This window comes from Talpa europaea (genome assembly GCF_964194135.1).
Source record: "Talpa europaea genome assembly, chromosome: 7".
In the NCBI taxonomy this organism is placed as follows: Eukaryota; Metazoa; Chordata; class Mammalia; order Eulipotyphla; family Talpidae; genus Talpa; species Talpa europaea.
The window spans coordinates 115,686,136-115,703,445 of NC_140074.1; the positions used below are offsets into that span (position 1 = coordinate 115,686,136).

The following is a 17,310-nucleotide window of genomic DNA, read 5'->3' on the forward strand; positions in this document are numbered from 1 at the left end:
AGGAGGGTGGAGGACAGATTATCTCTCCCTACAGAAGCCTCGCCTTATTAGCCAGGGCTAGGAAAGGCATCTCCTTCTCCACATACCCTAGATCGGGTGCCCCAGTCACTTTCACCTCTATCTGTTAGTCCCCTCAGAGGCCTCAGTTTATCTTCTCAGAAAACAGAGAGCTCAAGTGACCTGTCCAAGTTTGCACAGCTCGTCTGGGAGACAACAGATTTGAATGCTGGCAGTCTGGCTCTTGGGTCATCTCTGGGAACAGCTTCACCTTCTCTAGTCTAGGACAAAGGTAAGGATGGGACTTCCATTCAAAGACAACCAGGCATTGGGCTATGAAGGCCACCTCCACAAAGGACAATGGAAAGAGAAAGAACGGTTAAAAGTTCTTGGGGGTGCTAACCCAGAGCAGATAAATGAGGATTGCAATCTGAAGAATGAAAGGTAGGTTTGAACCCTTCAGTTTGACTGGTTAAACCCTCCCAAACGTAACTGCCCTGCCCTCCTCTCCTCAAAGGTGGGATTTACTGCTCCAGGCAGGCAGGGAGGGAAGGCGGGAGGAGATAACCCATCTCACAGGCCAGACGCTTGGTGCCTGGTTCCAGGGGAGGAGTGATGGTAAAGCACTTACTGCTGTGTAAAAACTTCTTTGGGAATTCTGGCCAGGGGTGATGCGAGCTAACCAGGCGCCCATGAAATAATAATCCCACTCGCTAGCCTCAGTCATCCAAGTCCTGGCCGGCTCCGTGATCTTTCATCCCAAACGCTTAAAGGGATTTCAGTGTTGGCAGACTGAAAACAAGGGAGCCCCCGGTATCACAATGATTCTGGTTCATTCCAAGCTGCTGCTGGAAATGGGAGTCCCAGGTCTCTGGGCCTGACAGCTGGTTCTCAGCTCTCCTCCCACCCTTAGGAGCCGGCTTCCCCACCTGGCCAGAAGCGTGGGCACAGACCCCTTGGGCTGGGACCAGTTAAGATGACTCACCAAAGGGTGTGGGAGATTCTGGGCAGAACACCCAGGGGCCTGCGTCCTCCTCCAATCCACACAAGTGCTTCTGAGGACACTCTGCCCCAACCCCCTACTAGGTGAGAATTCTGTCTCACCCAACTTCCACAGTGGGATTAGGGTACCCATGAGGAGAGGGGGGTGTTCAGGCCCAGTTTAAGCTTAGAAACCCAATTCCCAAATTCCCAGCTCCCAAATAGATCTTCTAAGAGGGGTTAGGAGGCAAAGGAGATTGAGGTTGGCTTCTTCACTTTGCCCCATCCCAAAGGGTGAAATTGGGGGGCAGGGGAATTTCCTGCTCAGCTGGGAAAAGAAAAGGCCAGTGGCATTGGAAAGCCTGAGGTCTGGGTTCATTTCCGGCTCCTGCTCACAACCCAAATCTTCCCTTTCCCTTGGCCTCTGGATCATCAGCCTCAGGATCCAGCCCTGTGGTTCCTGGCCCCTCCCTGTCCCAATATTCAGGGTTCCCAAGAGGCTGGCTACCCACACCCCATCCCCCATGCGCTTCTGCACGTGCTCATGGGTTAATATCCCACAAAACCCACACACACCTCTTCAGAGGAGGGGTAGGAGGACTCCCTTAGACAGCCCTTCCAGGCCAGTGGGAGCAGGAGAGAGTGGGAGATAGGCAAGAAGAGGAAGAGGATGGAAGGGGGGAGGCTGAGGCCGCAGGAAGGCCTGAGATGCAGGAAGCAGCTGGGAGTTGGGGGGGGGGGGAGGCTTTGTGCCTGAGTTGTTCCCTGGGTCCTAGGGTCCACAATGTTCATCGTTTTCTGGGCTCTGTGGACTGAGGCGGTGCATCTGGACCTGTTTTGGGCTAGAGACTGGATGTCTATCCCCCAGGCCCTGGCAGCTGGGGAGGGCGAGACAGAGAGGGCAACTCCAGACCCCTTTTCTGTGTGGGGGCAGTGGGACCATCAAAACAACTGTCCTGGTCGCCAGGACAGGGGGCATATAGGTCATTGCCACCCCTAAGCCCTCTTCCCCCATTGGCATTTGGTGGCCAGGGTCCTTTTGGTCAGAGACCCAAGCTAGAGCCTTCTTGGGTGAAAGTTTGTCCCCAGGTCTCCAGAATTCCTCCCCCAAAATGGCTTCTTGTTTGAGAGGCAAGAGGGCCCTGGCAGGGGACCAAAGCCTGGGATTCCACCCGCCTTCCAGCCTGGGTGCAGAACAAGCATGGGGCAGGTCACCCTCTTCAGATCTGCAAGGGGCAGCTACAGACTGCCACCTGGGAGGGGACAGCTGGCCCCTTTCTCCATTCCTCCGCCGCCTCCTCTGTAAGACCAGCAACACTGGGCCAAGGTTTCACTTCAGGTGGGTCCAAAATTACTTTATGGGAAAATTTTTCAAAGCCGTTTCCGGGGCACAGTGTGTGCCGCTCTGCTTCATAAAGTTTGGGGGAAGGCCCAGACATCTGATTTTTTTTTTTTTTTAAAGCTCCCCATGATGTTGATGATGGCCTTAAACCACACCAGGGAACCCTATGGATCTTGAAGGAAATAACCCTTTGCTCCTTCCCACTGATCTCCCTTCACATTTAGGGTGCAGAGGGACCCCCCCACCCACAACCCGCACTGAGACCACTGTGGCTGGATGGCTTCCCCCAGTACACAGTCGGGGTGCGGTTCTGCGGGCTGTGATCAGCCACAGTCAGAGGTGGGGACAGAAGGGCCGCAGCGCGCCGGGCAGGGCCGGGGTCGGCGGAAGGCTGCCGGCGAGGGCCCGGCAGGGGCAGGGACACCTTCAGACGGAGGGAAGGGGAGGGATCACAGGCTCTGGCCCCGGAAATCCGATCCCTTTAGGACCCAGAGGTGCCAGTCCCCCAGCGGCGGCGGCGAGAAGGGCAGCCGCTCGGTCCCCGGCAGCCGCGGCTCGGGCAGAGCCAGAGAAAGACCGAGGCTCGGGGCGCGGGGGGGAGGGAGGGAGGGAGGGAGGCGCGGCGCGCAGCGGCGGGGTCCGCGGAGAGCCCCGGGTGCCGGGATGCCGGGCCCGCTGAGAGCCGAGGCCCCGGGCCGGGGCGGGGGCCGCCCGCGCTGCCAGCCCCGCTGACACCGCCTCGGACGATGTGAGCCGGCGCCTCCGCGCTGCTTCTCGGGCTGGGCGCGCGGCGCCGCCGGCCCCGGACGCCGTTTTTCGATTTGGGTGGGGGCGACCGCCGCGGGCGGCCGGGGCTCGGGGCGGGGGGCGGCCGTCTCCGGCAGCCTGATTGGGGGAGGCGACCCACACAGGGCACTCGTGGCTTTTTTTGTTGGCTTTTTTTTTTTTTAATTTTTTTAAAGCGGGGTTATCTGTTTTGGGCAGCTGATTTTTTGGGGGGGGGAGCCTAAAAGGGCCCTTCGGGGGTTTCTTTTTTCGGGGGGGCGGGGGCGGTGGTCCCGACTTGGCGAGCCGCCTGTTGGAGGGGGGGAGCGGGAAGCCCGGGGATGCGAACCCGGCTCCCCCCATCATGATGAAGACGGAGCCGCGGGGGCCCGGGGGTCCCCTCCGGAGCGCCTCCCCGCACCGCAGCGCCTACGAGGCGGGCATCCAGGCGCTGAAGCCGCCGGACGCGCCCGGGCCGGACGAGGCACCCAAGGCGGCCCACCACAAGAAATATGGCTCCAACGTCCACCGCATCAAAAGTATGTTCCTGCAGATGGGCACCCCGGCGGGGCCGCCGGGCGAGGCGGGCGGCGGCGCGGGCCCCACCGAGGCCCTGCGGGCGCCCGAGCGCGGCGTGCGCCTGTCGCTGCCGCGGGCCAGCAGCCTCAACGAGAACGTGGACCACAGCGCCCTGCTCAAGCTGGGCACCAGCGTGTCCGAGCGCGTGAGCCGCTTCGACTCCAAGCCCGCGCCCTCGGCGCAGCCCGCGCCGCCGCCGCACGCGCCGTCGCGGCTGCAGGAGACGCGCAAGCTCTTCGAACGGAGCGTCCCGGCGGCCGCGGGCGGCGACAAGGAGGCCGCGGCGCGGCGGCTGCTGAGGCAGGAGCGCGCCGGCCTGCAGGACCGGAAGCTGGACGTCGTGGTGCGCTTCAATGGCAGCACCGAGGCGCTGGACAAGCTGGACGCCGACGCCGTGTCGCCGACGGTCAGCCAGCTCAGCGCCGTCTTCGAGAAGGCCGACTCGAGGACCGGCCTCCACCGCGGGCCCGGGCTGCCCAGGGCCGCGGCCGCCGGGGCGCCCCAGGTCAACTCGAAGCTGGTCAGTAAGCGGTCCCGGGTGTTCCAGCCGCCGCCGCCGCCGCCCGCCCCGTCGGGGGACGCCCCAGCGGAGAAGGAGCGTGGCCCCGGAGGGCAGCAGCCCCCGCAGCACCGAGTGGCCCCCGCCCGGCCGCCCCCCAAGCCCCGGGAGGTGCGCAAGATTAAGCCGGTGGAGGTGGAGGAGAGCGGGGAGTCGGAGGCCGAGGCCGCGCCCGGGGAGGTGATCCAGGCGGAGGTGACGGTCCACGCGGCCCTGGAGAATGGCAGCGCCCTGGCAACCCCAGCCAGCCCTGCGCCCGAGGAGCCCAAGGCCCAGGTGGCCCCTGAGGAGGAGGCAGCGCCCGAGAGAGGGGTGGGGAATGGCCGGGCCCCGGACCTGGCCCCCGAGGAGGCGGATGAGTCCAGGAAGGAGGACTTCTCGGAGGCGGACTTGGTGGACGTGAGCGCCTACAGTGGGCTTGGGGAGGACTCCGGGGGCAGCGCCCTGGAGGAGGACGACGAGGACGAAGAGGATGGGGAGCCCCCCTACGAGCCCGAGTCGGGGTGCGTGGAGATCCCAGGGCTCTCCGAGGAAGAGGACCCGGCCCCGAGCCGGAAGATCCATTTCAGCACAGCGCCCATCCAAGTGAGTGCGCCCCGCCGCCCCCCGCCGCCCCCAGCCGCCCCTGCCGCGCGCATGCTGTCGCCCCCGCCCTGCCTGCCGGCTCTGGCAGGCTGAGTCAGCCCCTGCCACCCAGCCCCCTTCCCAGAAGTTACCACCCTGGGGGGGCGTGGGGGAGTTCCAGCTGTTTGTCAGAGGGGGACGTTTTTCAGGCCCAGCGTGGCCTGCCCTGACCTGTCCTCAGGTTCCTCTGCCGCCGCTGCCCCGCCCCCGGGAACCCTGGCGGCTCCTCTCCCACAGGGGTGCTGGGGCACCTGCTTTCCTTTCCTCTCCCAGACATTCCTTCCTCCAGAGGCTCCCAGAGGCTGGGGCTTGGGTGGTAGGAAGATGGGGGGGGGGGGGGGAGGGTGTCCTCAGGACAGCCTCCCCACATTCTCCCTACTCCACTCTAGGAGGGAGGGGGTCAGGGGTGCTCTGACACACTCCCTGCTCTCCTGGGTGGGAGCTAGAGAGGGGGAGGGAGGGAGGAGCTGGAACTTCCCAAAATCAAGGTGTGGGAGACGGCAACCCTTCCTTACCCAGTCTGGAGCCCCCACCCCAAATTTGCAGAAGTGAAAGAGGGAAGGAGAAGAGTGAGCTGGCCTCGGGCCATGTGACTGGGGGTGGGGGAAAGTCCTGGTGCTGGGGACCCTGGGGTCTGTGGTAGGCGGGCTCCCACTGGCTAGAGGTGTTGGGTTCCACAAGGACACACACTTGGGGGTGACAGACTAGGTCTACATCAGGGCTTGGAGGAGGAGGTGGGGCTGGGATACCCCCCAGGGTGCCTGGCAGGGACCTGCCTGGCTATGCTCTTGGCTACTCAACAGGGCAGACTCCCAGGGTCTTGGCAGGCCACAAGTGCACTGGCCACATTTGCTGGGTGCCCTGACGGCACCCTGGGGGATGGGAGCTTCCCCCTTTTGAGGGGGGTCTTGGTGTGACCCACCCCCACATGACTCTTGGTGATAGATTTGTGGGTTGTGCCAGTGCCCTGAGAGTCTCAGAGCAGTGTTACAGTTGGAAGAGGAGGTGAGAGGGACATCCCCTGAGAGTTAAGAACCACAGTCCGCACCACCAGCCCCCACCACCAGCACCTTCCATTCTTGCCTGGCACATGTAGCTTAGAGGGCCCAGGCTGACCATGGAGTGTCCAGGCTCTTGGACTTCCTTGGCCTGGACCCTGCCCAGCCCTTACCCCTTCCCAGCCCTTACCCCTTCCCTTACCCCTCAGCTGTTTGCCAGCAGTTTCCATGACTACTGCGGGGCACTGAAGCTGCCCAAGTTTCCTCTCACCCACCCCCAGTATCTTCACGTCTGTCCTTCTTCCACCTCCCGCCCCAGCAAGGGGCCTGAAATGTGCTACTCCCCTCCCATGACAGCCCCTCGCTGGCTGTGACCTTCGGAGTCCTTTCCTGTCCGCTCGCCCCCTCTGAAGGCTGTGGGACCCTAGAAGGAAGTGAGGTTTCAGAATTTTCTTGGGACACTCTGGAAGGGGATGGGGAGTCAGGACCCCACCCCCAAACACACACACTTAGGCACCACCGCCACCAGTTCTCCATGCAGCCCGATCCCTTCAGAGGTGGAGTTTGGTCTTTTAGTCCTTGGCCTCTGACTGTCTATATTTGACACCTTACCCTGATTTTTGGGTAAAAAATAGCACCTGATTTGGAGCAGTGCTCCCCAACTCCCTGGTGACCTGCTCACCGGTGGTGTGTGGTGCTGCCTTCTCAAGTCTGACTTTTGACCTTGTGGGGATTTCCGCCTCTCACGCTGGGCTTCCCGGGGCCCAGTTTTCCCTCTCCCTGCCCCCATCCCTGCATGGACACAAGGCCAGGGGCTTGTGCCCTGCAGATGACCCAGTTGTTGCCTTTATGGAGTTTCCACTAGGAATACAACCCAATTCCAGATGGTCACCTGGGGCTGGGGCATTGGGTGCTGGACTCTCTCTTATGGGCTAGGCACATGATGGTGGGAATGTGGGGGGGGGGCGCGGTCTGGGGCCTCTCAGCTGGAGGCCTGGGTTTCCTGCAGCAGCAGGATTTGTAAGGCTGAGAAGAGAGGGGAGGGCAAAGCCCTGGAGGCACTGAGGGTGGTTTGGAGGTCATGTGCATCTGTGGGTGTCTGTGTGTGCATGCACACACAAGGGGGAACCCTACTGCTGGAGCAGAGGGTGAGGGTCAAGGAACCCAGAACAAAAGTGGGCCAAACCGTTTGCTGAACCCATAGCAGTTCCCGTCCCAGGCCAGGGCCTGCCGCGAGCACCCAGATGGATGCGGTCTCATCCCACGCCACCACTGGCAGGTGACCTTGGGTCACAGAGCTGATGTCTTGCACCAAGCAGACTGGGTGGCCCGGCCCTCCAGGGGACTTAGGCCATTGCCAGCTATTGCCCACGGCTGCTATAAGAGCCTGAGTTTTAGTTTCTCTGATGCTGTAAAATTGAGGGCAGTGAGTTAAGTGGCCACACAGGCCCCTCCCAGCTGTGCTTCTAATTCTGTGAACCCCCCACCAAGGGAGTGAGCCTCTGTGGGGGGAGGGGACTGGGGATGACACTGAGCTAGCCCAAACAAAGCCTGGGACTTGAGTGTTGCTGCTGCCCACTGCCCTCTGGGTGCCCATGGAGCCTGCTCCTGGAGAAGACGGCCCTGCCAGGGGCCTCTGAGGAGATGGGCCCATTCTGGCTCCTCAGGCCACAGGCCCAGCCATCTGATAGAGCTGCTCCCACCCTTCCTCGCCCCCGCTTGGCTCCAAGTGGTGCCAGCCTGTCGCTGCAGGCAATGAAGCATGAACACGTCATGGTACCCCAAATGGTGCTCATTAACCTCCCACCGAGGCCACCCTTGCTTGGGCCCAGAATTAGGCCCTTTTACAGAACCCCTGCCCTACCTGCTCTGTTCTTTAGAATAGGGTTGGGCAGGGGGATTCTCTTTATTGCTGAGAACAGAACGTGGGGACAAGGCAGGGCTACCTTTGGGCCTCTAGAAGCTGGGTTCACTAGGGATAGTGTTGGAGCCGCTGCCACTTCCCTGATCTTGCTGTCACCAGAGTCCTGGGCAACAGCCTCAAGCTGGGCCTCTTCATGCATGGGAATAAGGGGTGTACCTCTGAGCTGTGGTTCTGGAGGCAGACAGGCTTGGTCCTGCAGGTGGGGCAGTGGTTGTTGAGGGAGGGCCTGCCCTTTCTCCCTGGGGGTAGAGGTGGTCCTGCCCCCCTCCCTCGCTCCCCCCCAATGTCAAGTTCAGGTCAAACAGGTTCTGGGTGCCCTTCTGCCTCTTTCCATCCCTCTCTCCCCCCCTCTTGTCTCACACCCCACTCCCCCCTCTCTCCCCATCTGGCATCCTCCAGCATCTTCTCCGTTCTTCCTCCCCTCCTCCTCTTCCCCTCTTCCCCCAGCCTGTCCCTCCCTCTCTCCTGCTGTCTGTCTGCATCAGTCTGAGCCCACCCTTGCCCCTGGCTGGCTCTCTAGGTGCTCCCTCTCACTGTCTCTCTGCTGGTCCCCTCTGTTGGTCTCTGGCCTAGAGACCAGGGTTGCTAGTCTGATGATTTCTCCAGGACCCTTCTTTTCCTTCCACAGGGGATTATGCTCCTATCACTTGGGCTACAAAAGAATAACAGTGTAGATTGAGCAAGACTGAGTCCCTTTCTGTCTTGCCCCAGGAGCTTTGGGACTAGAATGGCCTTTGCTTCAAACTGGGGTCAGTCACGTGGGGTTGGGGAGGCCTCATCACCGCCCACCTGGGGAAGGCCCGTGGCAGGAGGACACGGCAGTGGGCAGCGGCCCACAGCTCCCCGTGCTGGGTCTGCCCTGGCCCTCAGAGGGCCCCTCTGACCAGCCGGCCCCCCCAGGTGTTCAGCACCTACTCCAATGAGGACTACGATCGCCGCAATGAGGATGTGGACCCCATGGCCGCCTCCGCTGAGTACGAGCTGGAGAAACGTGTGGAGAGGTTGGAGCTGTTCCCTGTGGAGCTGGAGAAGGGTAAGAGGCTGGGGCCAGGGGACGGACTTCCCTCAGGGAGAGTCGTCCACAGGAACGTTCAGCTTCTCCCTCTGACCGGGCCCCGACTCCATCCTTTGCATCACTCCCACCCATGATAGTTCTGCTTCAGCTCCCTGGGGCACTGTGGGCTGGTCCTGGCTGTGTGTTGGCCACACGATGATGGGCAAAAACAGTCTCCCTCTCTGCAGCGAGATGGACATTGAGGGAGCAGCACATCTAAGTCCTTGTGTCTGTAATAGGTGCAGTGCAGTGGGGGGGGGGGGCGGCCTCCATAGCAGCATTTAATGGGAGATGTCACCAGACTTGGGGGGATTCCCCAAGGAAGTAAGCTTGAATTGAGCTCGGAAGAGGAGGAATTCAGGGTAAAATATAGGGAAGAAAGGAGAGGCTTGGCTGGATTTGAGCAGAGGGAGCAGATGTGCAGACAAGGCCTGTAGACCTTGTGAAGGACCATCCTAAGATGCACCGGGAGCCATTACGAGGCTCTAGAAAGTGATTCTAGAAAGGCCACAGCTTCAGGCTGTGATGAGGGGAGAGTCACAAGTAGATGGCGAGAGACTGCAGTGGTGTAGACAGGATGATGGCCGTGCAGGAAGTGGGTGGACTTGAGAGGTCCTTGGGAGGCAGAATGGGCAGGATGTGGGGTATTTGGCTCAGGCAGAGGCTGTGGGGAGGGGAGAGGAATCCATTGTCACCAGACCTGGCAGCCAGTAGATGGTGGTGCCATTCCCTCATCCCCAGCGAGTGGAGGGGGAAGATCCTGAGTTTGGATGTCAGGCCCCTGAGGCAGGTGGGGAAGCTGTGGAGAGGGCCTTAGCAGAGAAAGGCAGGGGGTTTTGGTCATGGAGGCTGTGATTATGGATGAAGTTGCTTAGAGAAGAACACCAAACTGGCTATGGCCACCCCACCCTGTCGAGCCACACACTCATAGTCTCCCTCCTAGGCAGGGAGTGACCCAGGAGAATCCTGGTTGGCTTGGCCAACGGGGTGGACAGGACACAGTTGAGGTCCAATTAGAGGATCTCTGTGCATGAGTGTGCGTGCAGAGTGAGGGTGAATACGGGGGATCTTTTACTCTGTGCCCTGCAAACCGGGCTGGGGCCTCTTCAGATCTCCCCAGCCCCACCCCTTGGCATCTCACGACTCTCTGCTCCGCAGACTCCGAGGGTCTGGGCATCAGCATCATCGGCATGGGGGCTGGAGCGGACATGGGCCTGGAGAAGCTGGGCATCTTTGTCAAGACGGTGACTGAAGGGGGTGCAGCCCATCGGGACGGCAGGTATGCCCACCCTTCCCCAGCAGCCAGTGTCTGTGGGGTGAGATAGATCCGTCCCTGTGCGGGGTTCAGGTGTTTGGGGATTACTTCTGCACCAGGTGCTGGCCCAGGACCTGGGGATACGGCAGTAAACAAAACAAATAGGGCCTGTACCCTCAGGGAGCTTGCATTCTAGGGGCCATGGGAAGTGTGGGGGGGTGTGGCATGTGGTTTGGAGTGTTCTGGGCTGTGGCAGGGAGAGCAGGGAGTGGGGGTTGTATAGAGGGTGGAGTACTGTCAAGCATTCTTTTTTCATTCAGCAAATACCCAGTCCCTGACCCTGTAGTAGGGCTAACGCCAGGCCCTTGAGGGTCAGTGATGAGGCCTTGCTCCTGGGAAGCCCCAACGGCCTGGGGGAAGCAGAGAAAAGGAAGGTGGCAATCCCCACCCTCTCACTTAGCCTCCTAATTCCAGAGCCAGTCCCATGGTGATCTGTTGGCAGTTTGTTTGTGTGAGTGTGTCCCAGCTCGCGCCTGCTGTGGGGTGTGTGGAGTGAGCTGTTTGTTATTGTATACATGGGCCTTTGTAAAAAAAATAGCCACTTCCTCCATTTCCACATGGAGCTCTGCAGGAGGTGGCATAGGAGGAAGAAGGTGGCCAGGGGTCCCCAACTCCTTCATAGACCACCCCCATTCTCTATTGCGAGGCAAACAAGGGCTTCCCATGCCACAGGGGGCTAGGTCGGTGCCATGCATCTCCATGGGGCAAGGTGACCCTGTGGAGCATTCTGGAGGAAGTCTGCAGGGTCAGGTCTGTGCAGAGGGCTGGTGTCACATGTGCTGCGGGCCCACACTAGTGTGTGTGTGTGTGTGTGTGTGGTGATGTGCTCTGTGGATGTCACACTGCTGTCAGGTGTGATGGAGGAGGGGACAAGAATGTGACCGTCACCCAAGTGTGCTCTCACCCTCCTGGGCCTGGAAGCCTGTGTGTTTTATTGGCCAGGTCGCAATCGTGCAAATGGGCCTGGCTGATATCTGGGCCCCTGGCCTCATGTATTTTATGTCATTAGACAAAGCACCAGGTCCCTAGAGGGACTGAGCCTCGATTTCTGATGGGAGGGTCCAACTTATCCCAGCTCCTCATGACCCCCTAACCAGTGTTGCCTCCCCTAGAATCCAGGTGAACGACCTTCTGGTGGAGGTGGATGGAACGAGTCTGGTGGGAGTGACCCAGAGCTTCGCAGCCTCTGTGCTCCGGAACACCAAGGGCCGCGTGCGGTGAGGTCCCAGAGGGCCGTGGGTGGGGAGTGGGCGCAGGCAGAAGGCTTGGGCCTCATCCATCTCCTGACTTACCTGCTCATACCCAGCTAGGGTTCTGGGAAGCCCAACTTAGTGAGGAATTGCTGAAGGAATTGCTAGGCCTGGATCCCCAGCCCTGTGACCCCTGCCCGCCTTCGCCCCCAATCACTGCTCATCACAGCACTTAGGCTTCAAGGCTCACTGTTCACTGCACCTCCAAACTGAAACCTCAACTTATTCCCCTTCCTTCTGCGTGTCCCACCTCATTCATTGAAGATCCAACATGTTTAGGGAGAGCACCATCAAATTAGGGTCCTACAACTGGGTACTTGATCCCTCCCTCTTAACCAGCCTATAATCTTGGGGGGATTCTCCTCCCTGGCTTGTATATTAAGGGAGTCTATCTCTGGCATAAGATTCAGGGACCACTACCTGCTTCCCCCAAGAGGGGCACTGCCCCCAGGAAAGGGTGGTGGAGAGAATGAAACAGGATGTGGGTGGCCACTGAGAGGAGGGGCTGGTGCCTGGAAGTTCCACTATTTCCTCTCTATCCTAATCTCCAGTGCCCATCATCCCGCCCCTTCCTGAGGCTCAGGGCTTTGGAGTGCACATAAGACACACCTCCAGAGCCCAGCCCTGCTGGCACAGGCCAGTTCCACCATTCCCCTGCCTCATTTTCTCCCTAGTGGTAGGGGAGAGCACTCTACTGGCAGCTCCTGAACGCATGTCCCCTGCTCCCAGCCTGAAGTTCCTCCTCAGAACTGGCCAGGAGGGCTAGTGGACCTTCTGCCACTCCTGGGAAGGAAACCCAATAAGTCCCCGGCTCCTCCATTCATTATTAACATTCTGCAGCCTCTGGACTCAGCCCTCTCATTTCACCTCCCCTGGGAAGGTGTGGGTTTGGAAAGGGGAGGACCAGCAGGGAGGATGGTGGCATTACTCAGCTGAGGACAAAAGCCGGGGATGATGCTGGTGTCCTTGCAGGTTTATGATTGGCCGGGAGCGGCCAGGCGAGCAGAGCGAGGTGGCCCAGCTAATTCAGCAGACCCTGGAGCAGGAGCGATGGCAGCGGGAAATGATGGAGCAGAGATACGCCCAGTATGGGGAGGATGACGAGGAGGTAGGGACCCCTGGACTGGCTGCTAGTTTTGCTGGCCCCTGGTGGCCAAATGAAGCATTACATGCACCCTGTGTCTTTCCCAGGCCCTGTGAAGTCCAGAGTGCAATTCCCTATTTCTGGGGACCCCGGTCTGAGGGAGGCCATGTAGATCCTTCCCTCAAAGAACCTCTAGTCTAGTGGAGAAGTCATACACTGTCTTCAGAGACCCTTTCTGTCCTACAAGTAAAACACAAGTCCCTCAAAGAGTCCCCGTTCGGAGGGCAGGACGCAGCCACTAACCTCATGGGGCTTGATCCCAGGGAGGAGACAGCCCTAGAACTCAGGACCTGTAGTGTGATGGTGAAAGTACAGGCTGTTTCTTTGGGGGTCCCAGACTTATGGAGGAACTACCTCTCCCTTCAAGGGGCTCCCAGGGGGAGATAAACCATACCTCTGGTGGGGCTGTCTAACGAAGACAACATGAATCATGCCCCTGGGTGCTGCCCCTGTGTGAGCTGGGCAGACTGCTGCCCACCTAAGCCCTGGTCATCAGGGCGAGGGAGGCTGGTGTGGCTGGGTACTCAGCCTCCTGTCCCTTTGCAGACCGGAGAATATGCCACTGACGAGGATGAGGAGCTGAGCCCCACATTCCCAGGTGGTGAGATGGCCATTGAGGTGTTCGAGCTGGCGGAGAATGAGGATGCATTGTCCCCTGTGGACATGGAGCCTGAGAAGCTGGTGCATAAGTTCAAGGAGGTGGGAGGAGGAGGGGTTATGGGGGCGGTGAAGGGTCAGACCAGGCCAGCATCCTGTCCTGCAGCCCTGCAGAGCTGAGCACAGCCCTCTGCCCCACAGCTCCAGATCAAGCATGCTGTGACCGAGGCAGAGATACAGCAGCTGAAAAGAAAGGTGAGGCTGTGGGGGGACAACGGTGGGGGGGGGCAAAATCGGGGGGTGCCATCCCCCACCTTCACACCTGTATACAGCAACAACTGTCCACTACCCTCAAGCACAGACAAATTAATCTGAGGCAGAGGATTGTCATGTTAAGCACTGGGGCACTGGACCTCTGCTCCACCACTCACTGCTCAGTCTTCTCATCTATAAAACAGGGTAATAGTAGTGCCAGCGCCATAGTATTGTTGCATGTATTAAAGAAGATAATGCATGTAAAATCCTTAACACCTGACACAACTGCTCATAAAAAGCCAAGCTATTAGCTGTTATACTGAAGTGTCTTCCGTTCATACAGTCCATGCTTGTCCCCTACATACAAGCCCAGCCACAAATGCAAACCACTCAGAGAGATAGAGACAGACACAAGCCAGCTAGGACCCCCGGCACCTGGGGACACCCTCTCCGCAGACATAACATGGAGATGCTAGATCCCTGCTGCACAAGGTTGCATCCAGGGGCCTTGGCCAGAGGGGACACACACAGGCATGGCTGTTGCTCAGGACGAGTGTCATAGGAACTTCTGTTCTCACAGAGGTGCTCGTGCTGACACTGCCTGATAGTGACACACATGACACAGATTAAGATACCCAAGCAGACAGGGTGCCACATGCTCCAGGCATGTAGACACACAATCTTCATGTTAAAAATCTGTATGAGCTGGGAGTTCCAGCTTCCAGTATGCTGGGGAGAGACAGGGAGCAGAGAGGCCCTGCAGACACAGTGCCCCCATACACACTCCCAATTGAGTGTGTACACTCCTGGCTATTGGGCTGGGGGCTGTGAGTGGAGCCAGGATTGTTCAAGAAGCTGCAGGAGCAGGGTAGTCATTGGTGCCAGAGCTGCAGTTAGGAGACAGGGCAGGGGTGAGCCTCCCTGGCCTGCTTTACATCTGTCATCTCACTACAAACCCTTGTGAGCTTGGCAAGGAAACTTTCCTCTCAACAATCAGTTCTCAGGCTCAGCAAAGAGGGTGGGGGGCAGTGGGTTCCCTATCTACACGAATCACGCAGACTCTGGCCCTGGTGCCAGGCTGGGGTGTGCTTTGTCTCCTCTGGCCCCTCCAACCCATGCTACTTGTTCCTCTCAGCTGCAAGGCCTAGAGCAGGAGAAGGGGCGTTGGCGGGTGGAGAAGGCCCAGCTGGAGCAGAGTGTGGAAGAGAACAAGGAGCGCATGGAGAAACTGGAGGGCTACTGGGGCGAGGCCCAGAGCTTGTGCCAGGCTGTGGATGAGCACCTTCGGGAGACACAGGCCCAGTACCAGGCACTGGAGCGCAAGTACAGCAAAGCCAAGCGACTCATCAAAGACTACCAGCAGAAGTACGCTGCGGCCGGGTACAGAGGGGGCTGGGCCGGGGAGGACGGAGAGGTCTGGTGGTAGTTGCTCCCCACCCCCAGCTAAGTAAGGAAGAAAGGAGTACGGAAGTTGGAGGGTAGCTGGACAGGGAAAGACTAGGCCCCAGAAGCTCTGAAAAGATCTGGGACCCCTGACAGAGAACAGCTGAGGACAGGGTTGAAGACCCTGAGACACCCTGGATGGAAGCCAGACCACACAATCTTACCAACGTCTGTTCCCCCACCCCAATCCCCAGGGAGATTGAGTTCCTGAAAAAGGAGACAGCCCAGCGTCGGGTTCTGGAGGAGTCAGAGCTGGCTAGGAAGGAGGAGATGGATAAGCTCCTGGACAAGGTAGGCCTGGGGTTGCCCTAGAGGCAGGGCCCTCTGGAGAGCAGCAGTCTGCCTCCATGGAGCACCCCCTCTGTGGACCCTGAAGTGGGGTGGGGATCATGCTACTGACCTAGGGGGGCAGCAGGGGCAGGATGCTGCCAGTGTGCCCAGGCCTGATCTCCTTTCCCCTTTGTGTTCTAGATCTCAGAGCTGGAAGGAAACCTGCAAACACTGAGGAACTCCAATTCTACTTAACAGGAATCATTCCTGGACAGACAATAACGAATACCCTCCCATTGTCCTCCCTCCCCTGTCCTCAATACCCCACCCCACTCTCTACCAGCCTGGGGACAGGTGCCCCGACTCCCCCACCCCTCCACCCCACCTCCTCCAGCTTCAGGGACCAGTGGGCCCATACACAAGCCCCCTTTAGGTGGCCCAGGCAGACAGAGGTGGCTGGAAGGATGGCCTCCTCGCCCTAGGGGCTGAAGCAGAGGCAGGCCAAGGGATGCCGAGGGCTGGCCTGGGTGGTGGATGGACAAAAGGACCTGCAGACCAAACTGCCAGACTTTACAACCTCCAGCCTTTGTCTCTGGACTGGAATGGGGCTGGGGGCTCTCCCAGCATCTCACCACTTGGAGGCTGCTCCCTGCCCATGGGGCTTCTGGGTGGCCCCTGGGCCTCTTGACTTGAGATTCTACCTTCTTGGCCCTTCCCCTGCCCCCATCATTGTGCTGTCTGTTGCGTTCTCACCCTCCTGCTGGGAGGGGCTGCCTCCACACCTCCTCCCTCACCTGTCCCCGTCCCAGGAGGGATGGAGTCCACCCCAGAGCCTAGAGGCAGGGCCTGACCCTGCACTGATTTCTCATGTGTCCTTGGGGAAAGGGGGAGCAAGAGCAGGAAAGGGGGAGAATCCAGAACACTTGGTCCCCACCTCCCCCTTTCTTGGGGCAGCAGCCCTCAAGCTCTCCCTGTGCCTCCCCGTCCCCAGGTGCCAAATAGCCATAACCTCTTCCTGAAACTGTTCTAGGGCCTCTCTAGGGTCCAGGTCTCCTGGTCAAGCCTGGGAATGCCAGGGGTGAAAGGAGGTCAGCTTAGGGTGCCTGGCGGCAGAGACCCTGGTCTTCAGCCAGGGGCACATTTCTTACTGGAAAGCCAGGCCCTGCCCTGCCCTGCCTGCCCAGGGCCACACCTGGAAGCCTTGTACTAACATCGCAGAGATTCAGCCTCACCCCACTCCACCCCTACTGTTTTCCATTGTTTTGACTGGAGGGCAGAATTTTACTACTAACCTTTTTGGAGACCAGGGCCGCCTTGCTGGCAGCCTGCTTTCTAAGTGAAATCGACTCCGTTTCCCCACTTGAACCCCAAATTGGGGCTTGGACCAAGGGAAGTGAGACCCCCAAACCCCCCAGGTCTCTCCACTTTCAGAATCCATCTTATTTTGCCCCCCTGCCTCATGCCCCTGCCCCAGCCTGGGGTTTTTGTTCATTTTTTAAAAACAGACAACCCCTGTCCCGTCCGTTTAGGCTTCTCTTCGTCCCCTGTAAATAGACCGTGCCATTGATCAGTATTTCCTGCCCTCCCCGCCCCACTCCTGCCCCCCGTCGTGCCCCACCCTAGGAAGAGCAGGCTGCCTCGGCTCGCCCGGCCCGCGCACTTCACCTCCGCCGCCCGGGCAGGCGGGGGCGGGGCTTGGGGGCGGGTCCGGACGGGGCACTTTCGGTTTCTCGGACCAATGGCTGCCCCCGCCCCGCCCCCGCAGGACCGCGTCTCTGTATATAATATATATATGTATGTATTGTTCCCGGTTTTGTACGGACCATGCCCTCTGTCAGGTCGTCCCCATAAAAGCAGCCCCCAGAGCCTCGCTGCCTGGTTTCTTGATTCGGGGGGAGGGGCAGGGACGCCAGCGCTGCCTCCGACACTGAGGATCTTGTCCACTCCTCGTTTCAGCAAAATTGCTCTCCACCACCACTGTCCCCATCAGCACTTACGTTTTTTTATCCAGTCCTCCTGGGAAGGACTGAGGTTTCCAGAGTGTTACTTACGCCCACTGAATATCTCTTTTTACAAGACCTCTGATGGGATCCATGGACTGGGGTAGCTGCGGTAAGGTGAACCCATACCTTCCCTCCCCTGAGAAGTCGTCAGATCAGGGTACCCCGAGTCCGTACTCTGAGGGATCTTGTGTGAGGTAGTTGAAGACTCAA

General features: G+C 59.5%; 1 protein-coding gene across 1 annotated transcript; it reads left to right on the plus strand.

Moving 5' to 3' along the window:
• Positions 1–2,824: 2,824 nt before the first annotated feature.
• On the plus strand, positions 2,825–15,352 carry PPP1R9B (protein phosphatase 1 regulatory subunit 9B; the record flags this gene model as incomplete). Its single annotated transcript, XM_084236198.1, has 10 exons — positions 2,825–4,808; positions 8,670–8,802; positions 9,982–10,102; positions 11,251–11,355; positions 12,361–12,496; positions 13,079–13,231; positions 13,331–13,384; positions 14,520–14,749; positions 15,022–15,118; positions 15,299–15,352. The coding sequence occupies exons 1-10, from the start codon at positions 3,450–3,452 to the stop codon at positions 15,350–15,352; spliced, it is 2,442 nt and encodes an 813-aa protein (XP_084092324.1). The 5' UTR covers positions 2,825–3,449.
• Between the last annotated feature and the right edge of the window lie 1,958 nt (positions 15,353–17,310).